We start from the raw sequence: 18,736 nt of genomic DNA on the forward strand, positions 1-18,736 counted from the left end.
ACAGCCAAATATGTAACCTTTAAATGCCAGTAATTTTATTCAAAAGTAACACATTTTCATTTTACAGGACAAAGACGTGTTAGCCGATGATGGAAATGTCTTTAGTTTGATATCTGATGAAGGCGCTACATGAGAAGTGGGGCTGTGAATTGTATGCGTCACATTTGATGGAAGTCCATCCAATAGTTGCTGAGATGTTTCAGTCTGGACCTACCATCAGGGTCGTCTCCTGGACCTGCGTAATGCCTCCACGCCCAACCCTGATTGGTGGCTCACCCATTTTCAAAGGGAATTCACGAGATTCATTTTCCTCACCGCTGCTTTAACTCACAAACAGAGAGCTTATGCATGAAAGCCGGTGTGTTCCTCCCTGATTCAGTCCATGTCCTCCCTTTCCCCTCAGAAAGCCGGCTCTAACCTACGGGGTACAATCTGTAACCCCTGCCACTGTACTGCAGGAAAATTGATTTGTGTTGCTTTTTCATCTTCATCCATGAAATTAAAAGTCAGCAACTCAATTTCACGAGTGAAATAAAGCAACGTTGCTGAATGTTTTTGGGGCTAAAACTCTCGGCTTTTGTACCGTCAAATCAATTTCGTGCGTGCAATTTGCACGTTGATGTGTGCATGTCACGACCACTGGACGCTCATCGACTATCCAGAATGCTTCGTGTTTACTTCTCCTTCCAGGCCAGACGGGCTGCAGAGAGATGAGTCGTGGACAAAAACAATCATTTTTTTGTATCGACTTCAGTCCGAGTGAAGTTTTCATCTTCGCCAAAGAACCCTTAACAGCAGTTTAAGAGAAAACACTCTCAGACAGACCAGTGTACTTTAATGTGAGAAACCCTCCCTCAGACCTAATCTACATCACTCATGGCAAACATGGCCGACATCTTGAACCTTCTGTGGCTCTGGCTTTCTCCCCACAGCCTGAAGTGGAATCAGACTGCTGTCACTGACATAAACAGGCTGATTGATCTGATCGTTTATGCCTTTGAGAAAAGCGCCCCGTCCACGTGGGACTCTCTCAGCTCCCTAATTCCTCCTCTGTGTGCATGTGATAGCTGGGCCAAGACGTTCTGGCCCCACACAGACGTGCCCGTGCACTCATTGACGCACACATTCAAATTTCATGATGTGTTTTCTCATTCAAACTCACCACCCACCCACCAAACCTCTGTGTATCTACACATCTTTTCACATGTTTATATGCTGTCGCCAAAACTGTTACATTTACTTAACACACAAACTCCTAATTTATGCCCATGACTCCATGATGAGTAAGGGGGGGGGGATCCAGAAGAAGGTTCTGCATCAGTCTCCTATAGTCACAGAGAGGCTTACAGCCCATCCCGGGATGATGCCACTCACTCACTCTCCAGTCCCCCCCCCCCCCCCCCCCCCCCCCACACCCCACAGAGGAGTTATTCTCCTCATGGAGGTGGAAGGTTAATGAGCACCAGCCACCTGATCAGATAACCCTCTTGAACATGTCTGAAGGAAATTGTCAGGGATGAATCGGGCATCTGAAAGTTTCTCTCCCAGGTGTATTACAAGAAAACACAGAAGGTGTGATGTGGGTGAGAACTTGTGGCCGAATGCAGAGGACAGGATTGACAAGTGCTGATGAGTTTCTGTGTCCGTAGCTCTTCCACACACACGTACACACACGTACGTGTGTGATGGGGCGGCTGTGGCTCAGTGGTAGAGTGGGTCGTCCCTCAATCAGAAGGTCGGGGGTTTGATCCCCAGCTCCTAAGGGTCAACATGTCGAAGTGTCCTTGGGCAAGACACTGAACCCCAACTTGCTCCTGAAGCAGCTTCAGTGTGTGAATGAGTATGAAAGAACAGTCTCCTCCAAATTACATTCCTCCTATATGAATGATGTGTGAATGGGTGAATGAGGATGTGATGTAAAGCGCTTTGAGTAGTTGAAATAACTAGAAAGGTGCTATACAAATACAGACCATTTACCATTTACATATAGTGAATATGTCTACTGTTGCATTGCATTAGTTGCATTGTGTGCACCTGAGATTACTACTGAAGCATGTTGTAAGATTTCTGATTAATCTCTCTGACATATACTGCAAGGAAGCACAATTTTTGGTCGTGAGATTAACTGAAGAGTTTTGAATCAGTGGACTCCTATAAAGAAATGTAAGTGTTGCCTGCTAAAGGGCTGCAGATGGTTTGGGAATGCTGCATTTCAGGCCCTGCTGGGAATACTGCCACTATTGGGTAAAGTTGGAGCATAGAAGCTTTTTCGTTATGATGCTGCACTCCTCTGCATATTACTGAGGATTTTATGTTTTTATTCGTATTTGATAGCTGGTTCAAAACACAGCAGAGAAAGTCCCCTGTAGTTCTCCGTGAGGGCTTCAGTTTCCGAGCAGCACCTGAAGGCAGCAGCAGCAGTCCACCGCCGGGCCCCTCCCTCCCCCCCCTCGCCCTCCTCCCCCCCTGGCTCACCTTGCTGGGTGCCCTGCCCCCCCAGAGCCCGCCCCCCCCCCAGTGCCCGCCCCGTGCCCGTGGAGTGGTCCAGAGGTGTCCGGCAGCCCGCGTGGGTCTACGTAGCCTGCGAGAGCGCGCGTGCAGCCAGTGTGGCCCGCAGAGTTTCCCGCCGGTGGACGCATGGAGGAGTTAGCCAGAGAGAGCATCAGCCTGCTGGCTTCAGCCTCAGCCAAGCCCCCCCTGGACGTGGCCGCCGGGCCTCGGCTCGGCTCCATGGGGGCCATTTTCATCATGCTGAAATCCGCCCTGGGCGCCGGGCTCCTCAACTTCCCCTGGGCCTTCGAGAGAGCCGGGGGGGTCCGCAGCGCCGTCACCGTGGAGCTGGTGGGCATTTTCTTCACGTAGAACAGACTAGAAGGAGATATTTGTGCGCTGCTGGCTCCTGGCAGAGAGAGAGAGAGAGAGAGAGAGAGAGAGAGAGAGAGAGAGAGAGAGAGAGAGAGGGAGAGAGAGAGGGAGAGAGAGAGGGAGAGAGAGAGGGAGAGGGAGAGGGAGAGGGAGAGGGAGAGAGAGAGAGAGAGAGAGAGAGAGAGAGAGCTCCACAGTGGATGCAGCCAAACTGCACTTTTTGTTAAAGGTTATCAAAAGTAGAGGTAACTTTTTCCTGCTTATTTTCCGAGGAGGTTTGTGGGGGGGGCTGCATGTTATCTGCTCAGTGCTGAGGGCCACTGAGATCAATTAAGGAGATTGTGATCTGTTCCACCTGACAGGAGAGGCCATGTTAGACTTGACCTCAGCACCTTCTTAGAGTCACTCTATTCTTATCAATCAATCACGGGCTTTTCTCCCATCAGTCGGCTCTTTTCCTGTCACTCACACCGCTGCAGCTTTGAAATAGTTTAGTGGAGCTCTTCTCTTCCCTTTCTGCTGAGACCAGGGCTCACTGTGCCCGGACCGCTCACCACTCTTTGACCCAGAAAATTCACTTAAATCTCAGTTTTGATCAAGCGTAAAAACAGTGGAGGCTTCCAACCAATCCCAGAATGAGTTTTTTTTTTCTTTTTCCTCTGTCCATCTCCCACGTGGAAAACTGTGCTTTCACAATTCTGTGTGTAAATGATGGACTCCACTGTCCAAGAGTTGGATAGAAAAATGTAGGTTATAAATCATTCCCTTTATTCTCCTGGTGTTACTGCCGTCCTGCTTTCTAACTCGCACTTTGTATTTTGGAGAAATCACCCATCAGTAAAGACGGAGAGGTTCCATTAATCTGTTTCCTCGTGTCTCTCCTCTGTGAGGATTATTAATTTCAGGGTATTTACTTCTTTGTAGCTCCTTCTTTATCATTTGTCTTCCTGCAGACTTTGGACAAAATAAGGCTTGATCGTGTGTCTTTGAGAGCGAGAGAAGGAGGGAGAGGAGATTCTCTCCACGAAAACTTCCAAGACTTAATTTAGCAACAGTTTTAATGTGTAGTTTAAAGCTGCATGTGTTGATTACTGGCCACTAGGGGGCAGGGAAATGTCAAAACAAACGTACAGAGGCAGGGCCCAGGGAATTTGGCACCCAGCTTTACCTCTTTTGGTACTTTAGAAGTTCAAAGTTCTCAATTTTATCAGTGTTATTTCTTTGCCACACAAATAAGTGCAACCACACAAGCTGCAGCGGACCAATAGGCAAAAAGTTTAATCGTTTAAGTTTAAAAGTTTAATTGGCTAAAATATCGATTCAGACATGGACAATAAAATATGGACTTGTTAAGAAATGATACTTGAATTGATTGTGCTCTCACGTAGCGAACTCTGGCACAGATTGTTTCAATGTACGTCGGCAATACAGATGTAATGTGTCTGTTTCCCAGCACCTGCATATCACATGCTCATTAAGTTGTTGACTTGGCTAACACAATAGTTCATGTTGCAACACCAGCATTCATTCAATGTTAGCGTCAGGCCACCTGGCAGTCCAATATTCAGTCAACTGTTAGCTCTGTTTTGGTCTCCTCCCTGTCTCTTTAGGTGCTAAATGTTTGACTAGCTGGGTGCTAACTTTGGCAGGTGTTTGGTGGTGCACAGTAGATTTATCAGAGCTTCGTTGCTGGATGAGACTGAACAACACGGCACAGTTAGCTGAAATAGTCCCAACAGCCCAGAGAGGTGTGATTATGGCCCTTGGTTTTATTAAGAGCAGCCTCTCTCTGTCTTTTAACTCACAAATATTAATGCAGGTTTTTTTTTTTTAAATATTTAATCTGAGAAATTCTTGAAGATTAGTTTGTTGTTTGTATCCTTTTGAAGTGAATGCTGGTGAGTTTTGGACTTTTGTCCAGACATAATTAACAATTCGACTCATCACTGGGGCTCAGGAACCTGGTGACAGGAAATCTACATTATACTATTTCTATGTTAAGTGATGAATTGAAAAAAGTGACATCCGGATTGAGCGATAATGAAAATACTAATTAACACACTGCACCCTTCCCAAATATGTCCTCTACATTTTGATGTGGGATGATGCACTGCTCAGTACCTGAATATTAGTTTTTAATTTTTTATTTATCCATTAATTCAATATCCACAGTAGAAACTGGTGCTGGATAATCTCTGCTGGTGCCAGTAAACTCTGAGCTCGGTGTGTGCCGTTAAAGAGCTCTGCCGTGGCTTTCCTTCTTGTGTGTAATCTCCAAAAAAGTCTCTGCACAGTATAATTGGTGCTAAATGAGGTCAAAGAGATTTTTTTTTCTTCCTTTACTTCCCAATTAGGCCGGTGGTATTTAAAATGACACTGCAATGATTCTAAATATCTGACTGGATACTTGACAGTAACTTTAGAGCTTAATTGGATCATAGATTTTTGTAGTTTGTGTAAAACTTTGCAGGTTTTCCCCTCAGATCTTCTATAGACCTTGACTTTGACCACATCTGTTCAGCGGGGATCTATAACCCTGCCTCCCCCCTTCAGTGTACTCACCCTCTCTCTGTTGAGGTTGGTGTAGCTGGTTTTCTCTTTGTTACAGAGGAAACACTTTATCTTTCACACCTCATCAGAGTTCAGTAAGTCACTGGTTCGTATCAGCATGTTAATCCAGAAGGCACTGACATTAATCCTGATACGTGGCAGGGATGGAGGGCTGTGAAAGTAACTGGCTGGCACACGTCTTATGTAAAAGTTTGCAGGGTTTGAAAGTCTTGACTGTTTGGAGGGTTCCACGATCACAGATGGCCGTCCTCCTCCCTCTGATGTTATGTTATGTTATGTTATGTTATGTTATGTTATGGCAGCTGTAGAAAACTGCAGCCAGAATGGGCTAATATGGCGAAGTTAGCCTGGTCAGCTCACTTGTACCTTTTCTCCCAAGAGGACACAGGGGTGCACAAGAGACATGCATTGTATCTTGGCTTTTCTATCAAATCCTTCAAACCTTTATCAGTATGTCATTTTTCACTCCAGACAGGTTAACTCACAGAAGCACTCATTGAAAAGGCTTGTCATGCTAATTTTACAGCCTCTAAGTGACACACACCATCCAGGCAACTCTGCAGTTGTATTACTATCGTTTGTATTATAAATCAAAACTGGATGCCATAAATTTAAATAAGCGGCTAGGGGGGGCGTTCGGAGACCGCAGACTTCCGCTGAGGTAGTTATTAACTTCTTGTGTGCGAGTCAGATCCAGATTTGCTGTGTAATGTAATGGCTTCTTCCTTGGCTGATGCTGCACCCTTTTAAGTGTCATGAAAATCGGGCCAGTTTTACCGTCATCCTGCTCACAAACAGAAAAACAGACGGCCAAGAACGTGGAGGGAAGAACAAAAAGATGTGACCGTGGATATTTTATTTTTACAGGATAAAAATGTAAAGCTTTGCTTTTCTAGATTTGCACAGGCAAGTAACAAATGACATCGTTAATTTGTGCATCATGGTGGCCTCCGCGCTGGGACTGTAGCCTTCAGCTAAATAGCTCAGTCTGATGCAGTAGATGATATGAATAAGAATAAACAAATAATTCTTCTTGATGTACACTCCAAAAGGACAAAGCAGTTTTTACACAGTCACTGCTGTATTTGAAAATTCCTGACTTTAGCACCATCCAGTGGTCAAGCGTTGTATTGCACGGACTTTGCCAAATGTATTGTGAATGCAATTCATGACTCAGTGTTTATACTGAAAGAGAACTTTTTCTACAAACCTATTTTTCTTTTAATAAAAGAAGACAAAACTCTCAAATGTTGAATGTTGCCTAAATGACTAATCGGATCAGGTGTGCACAACAGATTCGAGCCGATAAGTAGCCAGGAATGTCAGTGGAAATGTCAAACTAGATGGGTGATTTATAAAGAGCATCACCAAAAGGCAAAATGATACTTTGAAGCTGTGAGGTGAAACACAATGTAAAATGTGCCGTCTGTGTCTCTTAGCTCATCATTCTGCTTCGCTCCATCCACTCAGGTCTCCCTCGTGTTCCTGGTCAGTGGTCTGATCATCCTGGGCTACTCGTCCTCCATCAGTGGCCAGTGCACCTACCAGGCGGTGGTGAAGGAGGTGTGCGGGCCGGCCATCGGTCAGCTGTGCGAGATCTGCTTCGTCTTTAATCTCTTCATGATCTCTGTGGCCTTTCTGGTTATAGTGGATGACCAGCTGGAGAAGTGTGAGTAGGAAAGTAGACCAATGTCTCACAGTGTGCACCAGGTTTAACTCCCAAAACAGAGCGCAGCCACTTCTTTAATCCGAGTCTGTTGCCTCGTTGAGCTTGACTTTGAATTTCTTTTTTTTCTTTCCCTCCCTCTCCCCATCAGTCACATCAGCAGAAAATTCTACCTGCCACATTTCTCCTTCCGCTGTGTGCATTAAACCCGTGTGCTCTTGTTCACCCGTCAGTGTGCGGCTCCCTGTACGAGCTGGTGACTGGCTTGCCAGAGTCTGAGATGCCATATCACTTCTACACAGATCAGCGCTTCGCCCTGGTGCTGCTCTGCGTCCTCCTCATCCTGCCGCTGTCCATCCCCAAAGAGATCAGCATTCAGAAGTACATCAGGTCAGTGGTGTGGCAGCCAGTTCTTTGTTTTGACACACACGCGCTCACACGGTTATGAAATAAGACATGACACTACAGACAGCCTTGGTGTTCTTGTCAGTTTGATCAGCAGAATTTTCCAACACAAGTTTTATTTCATATTATCATTATAGTTTGAGTGTGGGTTTGGTAGCACAACTACTGGCCGTCGGTATTGCTCTCCAATCCAGCGTTCATGGTTACTGCAGGCTATATCCTAATATATTTGGTTGAGGCTCCAAATGTTCTCTCTACCATCTCTCTACCACCAGACTTCCTTGAAATAGAAAATCTCACTCCATTGTACAGAGCCATGTCATGCTCCCTGAGGATGAACCCTGTCCATTTTTGGATGCTCATTGAGCTTTTCTGTAGCGCAGTTCTCTAGATATGTCACAACCTAACGGGCAGATAACCATTTAAAAAGCAGCTCAGCAGCAAATCATGCCTCATCGAGTGAACTCCAGCGTGTGTGTGCACCATGACGTCACAGCTGGGTGTGTTTCCACGTGTAACCAGGCACGGTTACGTGTGGTCGTCACTGATGCTGAGGTGCAACAGGCTTTCACCAAGAGAGCAGCTGTGAGGTTACTTTTTAAATGTGCCATGATCTTTGATTGTCGCCCCTTTTGATTTTTCTGACGCCTGATCTTTAGTCAAGCACCACCTGTGCACGTACATATGAAACACAAAGCACAGCATACATTTACACGAGTCAAATGACCGGCTGACGCCGCCCTAATGAAGGTGCTGACCCCTGTGCTCAGCCTCCAGTAATCCACTCATCCACTGCACTCTTCAGTGTTTGATGATTTCTGTGTGAGCCAGGCGTTCTGTCTCTGTCCTCTCAGTGTTCTAGGCACTCTGGCTGCGACCTACCTGACCACTGCCATCATCATCAAATACCACACCACGCCTGCTCTTCTGGTTCACATCACCCCTCTCTACAGCAGTGGGTACGTACATGTGTCTCTGTGTGTGTGTGTGTGTGTGTGTGTGTGTGTGTGTGTGTGTGTGTGTGTTTGTGTGTGTGTGGAGACAAATGATGGGATTCAGGGCTCCAAACAATCTATTTGCCTCACTGGTCACGATGGCTACTGAACTCAGAATGGCTTTTGAGAGTAGATGTGTGTGGTTGCAGACAGATTGGTTCCATCAGGTCACTGCTGTATTGAACATTGTTGTCCTCCTGTTAGCAGAATTTATTTTCTGACACTTTGAACTATACTTATCTGCTCCCTGGGCAGAGTTGGATGAAAATATCAGTGCTGTGTAAAATACTGTTTATTGCTGATTTTCAAAAAAATGAAATGTGAGCCTGGAAGTCTCATCCAGTGGGTGGACATAGAAAAAGAAATCTTTATAATGGGAAGGATGACTTTCATTCTGAGATCTAGAGGAGAGACCTCTCCAGAATATTGGAGTGATGGACTGCCTACATTACAGCCAAGCCTGACCAGGTGTAGCTTATTGCTGCTCCAGAGCAGCAGAAGCCTGCAGCCTCTGGCCCTCCGGGACTGGAATTGAACAGCTTTGGTTTAAACGGCTGAGATGTAGCATGCTAATTTGTGAGTTTTAGACGTGCTGTTCCTTTAAGTTTGCTTTGTTTGCTTGTGATGACAACAGTGTCTGCACCGGTCAGTTCTATTACAGAATTATTTACCGTCAATATATGCTTAGCAGTCTGTATTTACTTGTTGTCTGCACGACTGGAGCAAGCTGCATAATCTGCCTTCAAACCTCAGCGTTTGGCAGGAAGTAAAGAAAGAAAAAACACAAAATGAAAACGATGCTAAGCAGCTTTCACAGTTTCTATGCGTCTTTTTTTTTGTTCACAAAGTAAAGTTTTGTCTTTGTGCCCGTCTTTTCTATGTAATAAATATAGTCCATGCTGTGAGGTTACTTCCAGGAAATATGAGTGCCAAGAGTCTTATCCATAAATCTGCGTTGAATCCAGGCCACCAGGACAGACAAACTAGATCAAACCCCCCCCTGCTCGCTCCTCTCCTTGAACCCCCGTGTCACTGTTGAGACGCTCTGTGCAGCTCGCTGCCTTGCTCCGGCTGCTCTTGTCAGCTGTGTGCCTGTGATTGACAGATGAGGTCTATGGCGACATGTCTCTAAATGTCACGGCATTATGAATGCTGCCCTAATAATAGTGGATTCCTTCTTGTCGTGGCATTTGTGAACCGGAGAAAATGACTGTTGTGTCTCCTCCCGTCTGTGTGCAGGATCAGCTCCTGGGCCTCCACGTTCAGCGTCATCCCCACCATCTGCTTTGGCTTCCAAGTGAGTGCAACTGTTTGAAATGATTTCATGTGCAGCCCTTTGAGACTTGGTTAACATGTGTTTGGAACATGATGCTGTGGTAAGGCTGGAGGCCACTGACTGACTGTCTGTGTGTGTGTGTGTGTGTGTGTGGGAGGGAGGCTTATGTATGCATGTATGCTCCAGAAGGGGAAAACTGTCCAGTTGCTGCTGCAGAATTGCAGGTGTTCAGTGAAACATGGCACTGTCATGAGATGCCACCTTTGCCCCAAGTCTGTTTGTGAAATGTGTGCCCCACTAGATCTGCCCTGGCCATCTGTAAGTGGCCTGAGGAGCAACAAAGTGGTAACCACGCCAACTCACAAGAGTCGGACCAACGAGTGAGGGGTGCAGTGACGAATCATGCTTCAGTGTCTGATGGATGAATCTGGGTGTGGCTGAAAGCACTTCCTACAGGGATGTAAAGCCCCGACTGTAAAGATCAGTGGAGGGATGATGGTCTGGGCTGTTTTTCAGGGTTTGGCTCAGGCTCTGTAGGTCCAGTCTTGTCCAGGCTGTCTTAATGATAAAGGATACCAAGACAGTTTAGCCAAGTGGTTGCTTCCAACTTTGTGGCAGCGGTTTGGGGAAAGCCTTTGGATGGATTATTACACTGATTGCGAGCCAGGCTTCTCATCCAGCATCAGTGACTCACCTCACAAATGCTGCTTCAGCTGAATGGGCACAAATTCCCGCAGGCACACACACACAAGTCTGTGGAAAAGGGGCTGATGTTCAGGTGTCCGCTGTCCTTTGGCCATTCGGTGTAGTTGGATCTCTACAGAGACTCAAAGAACACACGTCGTAGCTGCATGTGAAGGCTGGTATTTGTGTCGTTGTATGTAATGTATCGTTACAGTCAGAAACAAACCCTTTTAATTTGCTCTGACCTCATTAATTAAGTCTCTACTGGTTGCCTGGCAACCTCACAGTGGCGCCAGGAGTCCTGACAGCCACAGCCCATCACCAAGAAATGGTACTGCACAGGTAAACCACAACGTGCATGGACTTAACAAGATCTAACATGTTCAGTAGTGAGTGTCACAGGTGTTGGTTGGTGGATCTTGTTACCTTAAAACCAGGCTAGCCATTTCCAGTCTTAATACTAAGCTAAGCTAGCTGCCTGCTGACTGTAGTTTTATATTTGAGAGTCTCACCCACACACCGCATACACAACAGTGGGGGAGGTAAGTGCTGAAGATGTGTCCCCGATGTGATGTGTATTTTCTCTTTGGATCATCTTCGGATCACTGTAGTCGTCACTGTGAACAGTTTCCATTGGAATGAGAAGAAATAGGCCATATAAGAAGTGGTGACAGTGAAGGATTTATTCAGGGTAACAAGGAATTCAATTCTGGGAAGACACATTGCTGTTGAATTTTTTAAAATGTAATTTTTCTTTTTCAATACTGCAAGACAGGTCTAAAGACCTGGAGAAATAAAACCAGATCCATCTGCATGACAAGACGCCACGAGAGGGAAATGAGAAAATGGTTTCTGGAATATCTTAAGCTGGTGCTTTGGCATATTTCTGTGTTGTAAATGTGGCAGACACTGAAGTGATGCAAAAGTGTGTTTTTCTGTACCTTCTCAGGTGTGTTTAAGTGTAGTGTCGAGGTCAGCGGGCCAGCACAGCTTGTGGCCGCCGTGCTCCGCGGAGTGAGCTTTTGATGTTTGAGGGTAGAGTACGGGAAAAAGATCATTCTGTCAATCTAAAGACACCTCAAGTTGCCAAGGTAACCCCTGAGGGATGCTGGCGGGATCTAATAAAAGGGGAAAGTGTGAAAGGGCCGATGCCTGTCCCACACAAACACACACAGACACGCTCCCTCAGTGTGCGTGATTGCACTGCAGAGGGTTAAAAAGAGAGCTGATGAGATTCTGAGTGGAGTGCAGGAGGGGAAACCAGGAAAGGGGGGGGGAAGCGAGATTTAAAAAGCGGGCGATGGCAGCCGGGGATCAAGCGGGGACAAGAGTCTGTATCCTGACCTCTGCGATGGTTTAAGTCGACCCGCTGTGCCGCTCCGAGCCCATGGCCTTCATTTAATTCCCTATCCCATCTCAGTTCATCACGCCGGCAGAGAGATCCGAGATAATAAGACCTTTGGATCATCACCTTGCACTGTGAGCTCCGAACAGATGAGAAAAATCCAAGGTGGGCGGCCAGAGAGGCACACAATTTGCCTGAGCGACAACCAGCCCACAATTGATCTGTCAGTGGAGCCGTCTTACCCCAGAGTTTGTTCCAGCCAAACGCTACAGTTTTAACCTCAGAGGAGGAGCCGACATGAAATCAGCTGCTGTAGTGATCAGTTGGATTTTCCTGTCCTTTGTTTCAGTGCCACGAGGCATCCATCACCATCTACAGCAGCATGGAGAACCAGCGGCTCTCTCACTGGGTCCTCATCTCTGTGGTCTCCATGATCTTCTGTCTCATCATCTACTCCCTCACAGGTCAGCCCCCCCCCCCCCCCCCCCCACCTCTACTTTCTTCTCTACACTTTCCCTTGATTAAAATGCACCTGATTTCTCTCTACACACTCCCAGTCCAGTATCAGACCCAGAGTAATCATCAGGAGGGAATAAAGTGTGTGTGTGTGTGTGTGTGTTTGGGGCAGTTTCTGAGCGGTTACAGCTTGTAGGCTGTAAAATGACTCATCGTAATCATAATGACTCTGGTGATTCCCTGATGTTTCCTCTAGCGCCACCATGTGGGTCAACCACTTGTTATTGTGAGTCGTACGTCTCTGCAACTGTAAATTGGGTTGTCATGAAATTTGGTACAGACATTTATGTCTTTTTATCTGCCATCATCATCGGGTCAAAATTCCACTTTGTCCAAAACTTTCTACCTGCAAAACCAACGACTTTCCCATCAGCCTCGGCTGTACTCTTATCTAGGATTAACTACACACTTAACTAAGATGGTGATCATGTTAAACACTGTACTTGGTAAATATCTGTAAGTTAGCATTTTCATTGTTAGCATGTTAGCTGCTAGCATGGCTGCCCACTTTTAAACGGGGTCCCTAATCCATTCTGCATACTATATGTTCAAAACCTGTATAAGTTTACTACAGTAAAGTAAAGTCAGTATGCATACTAAAGAACAACGAGCTGCTCATGGACACTATTCTCCCACAATGCAATGCACAAAGGAAAGGGAGGAGCTAATCACAGCAGGAAAATATTAAAACTAATCCACGATGGTGAGGAAACCGTTCCAGGAACTCATCAGAAGACGAGCAGTTATTTATAGATAAACATGTTTCGGTCGCATGTTATTTTTAATAATCGCCTTTGCAAGGTGCACAAATTGCATCATTTCCTGTCAGCATAAGCCAGTTTAGTATGTTGATTTCTTGTATACCAACAGTAGCTAGAAATATTAGTGTAGTTATTAGTTATTGGTGTAAAACATACACTTTGCACTACAATTACTACGTAGAACGGAACTGGGACACAGCTGGAGAACATTTAGCTCCTTCAATCAGGGTTATGGTGCTCACGTCACACCTGCAAGTCATGCTCTATGAACCAAACTGTACATGTTGAGGGCATGCTTCTCCACTATTCAAAATCCATTTAACGTAGTTAAAATAAGCACCTAATAAAGAGTCGAGCACAACGTGTGTGCGATTCATGTTGCCTGTGTTAGTTCTGAGTCAGCCCACATGGCCGTGAGTGAAAACGCCCGTTTTACACTGTTTGTTGACAGGGAAACGCCATCCATCTTTCTGTTGCAGGGGTTTATGGGTACCTGACATTTGGAAAGGACGTGAAGGCTGACATTCTGATGTCATACACCGGCGATGACATTCTGATGCTTATCGCCAGGCTGCTGTTTGGAGTCTCCATCATCACCATCTATCCCATCATCCTGTTGCTGGGCAGGTCAGGGACACGGCTTTATGGAAACTTTAAAAAAGACTTAAGTTTTCTCTCTATTATGTATATTATACATGTCTAAGAGTAGACATAACCTCTGAGCATTAGTTCTCTTCCTGGGTTACACTGATTACCTCACAAAAGACAACGGTTTGTCTGCGTAGTGTCTTAAGCCATACTGATTAATCAAAAAACCACCCGTTCCTGCACATCAGATCAGTGATCCAGGACCCCCTACTGAGCTGGCGGCGGAGGCGTTACGGCGTGGTGACGACGGAGTTTGAGAGCCGCAGCCGGTGCATGCTGACAGTCCTGTGGATAACGGTGACACTGCTCATCGCCACGTTTGTACCGGACATCAGCAAGGTCATCAGTGTCATCGGAGGCATCAGCGCCTTCTTCATCTTCATCTTCCCAGGTAACGCTTTGGTTTGTAGATTAATTTTCTCTCAGATGTGTTGCAGCCGTTAAACTGTGTGACGTGTTTGAACAGGCCTCTGTCTGATGTTTGCCATGCAGTCTGAGCCCGTGTCCTGGAAGACCAGGTGAGAAAAAGCTTATTTAAATGTAAATGCAAAATAAATATCTGTCTGGGTAATAATCCACAGAAACGCTCGAGACAAAGATGATATTAGTGAAAGAAGTCGCCCTGCCTCAGTGGGTGTTAGTATGTTCATTCTCACAGAAACCTTGTTTTATTCTAGCAAAGTTTTTAATGGGCTCTTGGAGTCAGTTGAGTGTTCTTTGCCCTGGAGGTGGCGGGTCAGAGGACGTCCTCCTGTCAGCCGCTCCGTGTGTCCGTCCAGAGAAGTTAAAATGGAATGTACAGATCACTGTGACATCTCTTCTGTCATGCTTACTTGAGCGTGAACCCTCTGCGTTTTAGACCCTTAATGGGCTTCCAGTGGTGCACGCAAGATGTCATGATTGAGAAGGCAGATCGTCGTGGAATTCACTGAGCACATGTACAGAGATGAAGCCTTTTTTATTTGAATGACCGCTTGACTCCTCCTCTACAGCTGCCCTCTGTACAGCCACCTCTGGCAGCTTGGTGTGCACTAATCAGTACATTACTATCAATGCTTCTGAGGAAAAATAGTCCCCCCCCCCCAATGTGATGCTGGTTGCCCTTCACGAGTCGTAACTGAGTCAGTCTTAAACGTACTCACAAGATGCACATTTTTCATTCTGATGAAGTCATTCTGGTTTTTTTGACACCCTGATGGCAGGAAAATAAGAAGTCTGAACAAAGTCTCTGTCTCTGTGTCCCAGTGTATTTAATTTAATATTTATATTTAATATTTCAAGACAGAGGACAAGCACAGAGGGAAAGCAGCCGGAGAGTAGTCCAGTAGGTCTGGGACTGTTTATTCTGACTGTGGTGTTTATATGGAGCGTTTTATCCTTTAGGCTTTTAAACCCATTATTGTCAGAATATTGGGCTCCATGTAAGGTACCAAGTGTCACTAAAACCTCCCGTGGATACTAGTGTGATAATCCACTTGTAAAAATAAAGAAATGTGGTTGATGCATTTTGTTTTTACCTACTTTGTCACGTCCCCTGTCCCCAGAGTCGTCCTCACAGTTTGGGGGGTGGTGACCCTGATCTGCGGAGCTTTCATCTTCGGCCAGAGCACCACCATCGCCGTCATGCAGGTCCTCGGAAAGATCTGAATGCTCCCCCTCCCTCACTGGGGTATTTCATAGAGACAGTGGTGACTAGATGTGAGCTTGTACTGCCCCCTCTTCACTCCCCTAAAGAGCCCACAGTGAGTTATGGCCACCGTTGATTCTTTAAAAACGGACATGACCTATAAAGAAAACTCCCAACTGTTCTTTACCGCGGTGGACCAAATCCTGGTGATGAGCTTCGTCTGCTTCTTGCCACGCTGAGATGGTCCGATTTGAAATCCTCAGGTTTTTCTGCAGTTTTTTTTGTATTGTAGTTGATCTACTGTTGTCACATTATTAGCCCTGCCTGTACCCACAAAACATTTACATCCAGTCTGCGGCTAAACTGGTAGTGGGCACGGTGTCATTAACACATCGTAGTGTAACACAAAAAAGCCAAAACATTGTACAAATATGAAATGTTGACGTGGTGCAGTAAATCAAGAACACTTCAGTCATTTGCATTGTCACCATTAGAACATGCGAGGAAGGAGGCCGAAACACTTCCGAGCCTGTTGGTATCCACTGCAGAGCCATGTGAGACTGAGTTACCAAAGGTTGCTTGAGGGTGCCACAAGGGACGGGGAGGGAAGATTCAAAGGCTTCTGTGTAAATAAGTCTAAAGTTCTGTTTTTGTGTTTAAAAAAAAAAAAAAAAAAAAAGACGGTAAATATGTGATGTGTAAAGTAGCCAGTTAACAGTGGAGTTAAAGAAAAGATAATTGAATAAAATAATTTTTATATGAACCCTTTTGTTGAATGTGTATCTGTTAGCTGTTGTGTGGGATCTTGATCTTGAGCAGTAGCCAATAGTGGGGCGACATTACCCCAAATCCATACGGCGTACTAATCATCATAGTATACTGATAGTAGCACTTAATACACACACACACACACACACACACACACACAAATTACATCTCACAATTTATACCTGCAAGATCGGATTGCCAATCAAACTTTGACTTTGTCAATCTCACCACCATTAATTCACTAATAGGCTGCAAATTATTTTGTCACCGAGTTAATTATTTAATTAATTATCTGTTTGTTTGTTTTTTACCATGATATTTCTAGAGGAGTCTCCTCACCGTTTCCTGCTGATGACATTTTCAGTGGTGGAAGACAACCGTGCTGCTTATGTGTTAATGCATCGGTAAAAGTATTCCAGCACTGTGACACATATGACAACACTCTGAAAGGAACCGTCCCCAGAAAGTACTTCTACTTTTGATACATGAAGTAAATGTTGCAAAACAGAAAGTACTTCTACTTTTGATACATGAAGTAAATGTTGCAAAACTTTTTACAACCTTGAGTGTTTTGTTTCAGGTGAGAGCAGCTCCTATGGGAGAATAGTGCGCTATAAATAGTATATGGTGCCACAGTGATCACAGTGTAAATATGTATTTAAAACCAACACAGAATTGACCGTAACCGTGACGAGTAAACTAAATCTCAGCGGAATGTTCCTTTAATGAGACCGTATCCCGTCCTTGTTGGATTGAGCTCAGGTGAAGTGGATTTTTCAATGGCTACCCTCATTTGAATGATCATCAAACTATAAAGTAAACATTTGTGAATTGGGATTCTGTCATGCAGGGTGATCAGACTCCCGTCAGGACAGAAACGGCACCATCGGGTGAATGAAAGTCTAAAATGATTCACTGATCTGCCGCAAACACCAACATGAATCACCAGCGGGATTAAAAATCAATGCCACAAAGCCTAGTTTTCAGTTTTATAGTTTTATTGAATTGCATCACTCTACATCGTCTAGAATTTCAACAAGATATTCATTTAAGACCAAATATAATACTTGCATCCCTGCAATAAGTCTCTACACTCAAGAAGAGAAAGCTGTTTTACTGAAACATACATTAAGAATTAATATTTCATTAAACATTGCCATAAAAGTGAATCTTCATTCTTGTATGCCATTTTCTAGTCATATATATTTTATATAATAGATTTTAGTCTCTGTTTCCTTCATAGGAATACTAGAAAAGAAAGAAGAATGTAAGAAATGCACAAAATCCATTGAAGAGTAGCATGGCCTAATACTACAGCAAAGAAGTTACTGGACATTCAGTTGACATGCACTCATTTGAGGGATAGAAAAGAACACAGCCATAGAAGGGAAGAGTTATGGCCTTGGCCAGACTGGCAAATTCCTGATTGGCTTGGTATCATGAAGCAACACTTGTTGAGGTAAACCTGGTGACACGCTTCCCGTCCACCAGCTCCCCTACAGCTGCAGCTGCCTGCAGCAGGCCCAGTCTCCACGTATTGTATGTCCTGTTTAATGTTTAATCTTTTCACTTTGCCAGGAAACAATCAGACAAGGCCTGTTTCTCTACATTTCAAAGGCATAACTCTTTCATTGTATGACGAAGCACAGGTTGCACTGAGGAGTAGGAGGATAGAAAAGAACAGGTTGCACAGTCTGAGGGACATTCAGGAATGTATCAATAGGAAACAGTATTGGCATTTCTGACAGTTCACTCACTATCTATCTCATATACACAACCCAACCAAGCTGGGCACAATGTACAGGGAAGAAACCCTCGATTAGAGCATGTGGGCTGCATTCAGCTGGGCACTCGAGTGCTGTAAACTATGGCTATCAGTATAGTAAGTCACTGACATGTAAACATCGATCCATGCAATATGGCTTTATGTTTCTATTAAGAAAACAGCAGCTCCTTCTTGAATGCAAACAAGGTTTGACAGTTTGTCTTTGCACAGGAGTGCATGTCGTATTTTTTGAGAAGTGAGGGGTTAAAGGTGCCATGCAGAGTTTTCTTCGAAACAAACCGAAGTCATGTTTGCTTTCAGTGTTTCCAACAGTCATTAGCTTGGAACCAAATCTGGTGGTCTGTAAAAGCCCATTTCTGTGTCCTCAGAAGCTGAAGTTTAAATCACTGTAGACATTGTGTCTGAACTTAAACCTGCTGCAGACATGGTTTAGGAGAGAGGAAGGTTTGCATTACTCAAATCTTTAGTGTGGAGGAATGTGGTGATCTAATCTTAAGGTAACATGCAGACAATCTGATTTAGCTACAAGTTCGCTCTGGTTTCACTCACCCTGTCCTCGTTTTGACACACAAATCAGGCTCTACTAGCACTGTGAACCGCAACTGAGCTGCACAGGTGCTGAGTGTCAGTAGTAGTAATACTAGACAGTAGTAGCATGTGCATCCTTGATGTCTAACAAATGGGTTGACTACATTTCCTTCCTCATTAAACAGTTGCAAAGTTGATTTTTTTTTTTGATTTAAATCCTGTTTACATCCATGTTTGCTAGCTAGCAGCCTTTGTCTTCGTTGCGTTTATTGGCTACATGTCTTGGTGCTTCACT

General features: G+C 44.9%; 1 protein-coding gene across 1 annotated transcript; it reads left to right on the forward strand.

The window, feature by feature from the left end:
• Positions 1-2,637: 2,637 nt before the first annotated feature.
• slc38a8a (solute carrier family 38 member 8a) lies at positions 2,638-15,379 on the forward strand. The gene is made up of 10 exons (XM_070831349.1): positions 2,638-2,841; positions 6,907-7,105; positions 7,336-7,492; positions 8,362-8,466; positions 9,742-9,799; positions 12,157-12,271; positions 13,564-13,711; positions 13,921-14,123; positions 14,199-14,250; positions 15,277-15,379. The coding sequence occupies exons 1-10, from the start codon at positions 2,638-2,640 to the stop codon at positions 15,377-15,379; spliced, it is 1,344 nt and encodes a 447-aa protein (XP_070687450.1).
• Positions 15,380-18,736: the final 3,357 nt, after the last annotated feature.

This window comes from Pempheris klunzingeri, chromosome 5 (genome assembly GCF_042242105.1).
Source record: "Pempheris klunzingeri isolate RE-2024b chromosome 5, fPemKlu1.hap1, whole genome shotgun sequence".
Taxonomy (NCBI): domain Eukaryota; kingdom Metazoa; phylum Chordata; class Actinopteri; order Acropomatiformes; family Pempheridae; genus Pempheris; species Pempheris klunzingeri.

Bases quoted from the DNA above. Each gene is read 5' to 3' on its own strand.
- slc38a8a (XM_070831349.1), top strand. From the start codon at position 2,638: ATGGAGGAGTTAGCCAGAGAGAGCATCAGCCTGCTGGCTTCAGCCTCA. The intron at 7,106-7,335 runs GTGAGTAGGAAA...TTCACCCGTCAG, and splicing joins GGATGACCAGCTGGAGAAGT to TGTGCGGCTCCCTGTACGAG. The intron at 9,800-12,156 runs GTGAGTGCAACT...CCTTTGTTTCAG, and splicing joins CCATCTGCTTTGGCTTCCAA to TGCCACGAGGCATCCATCAC.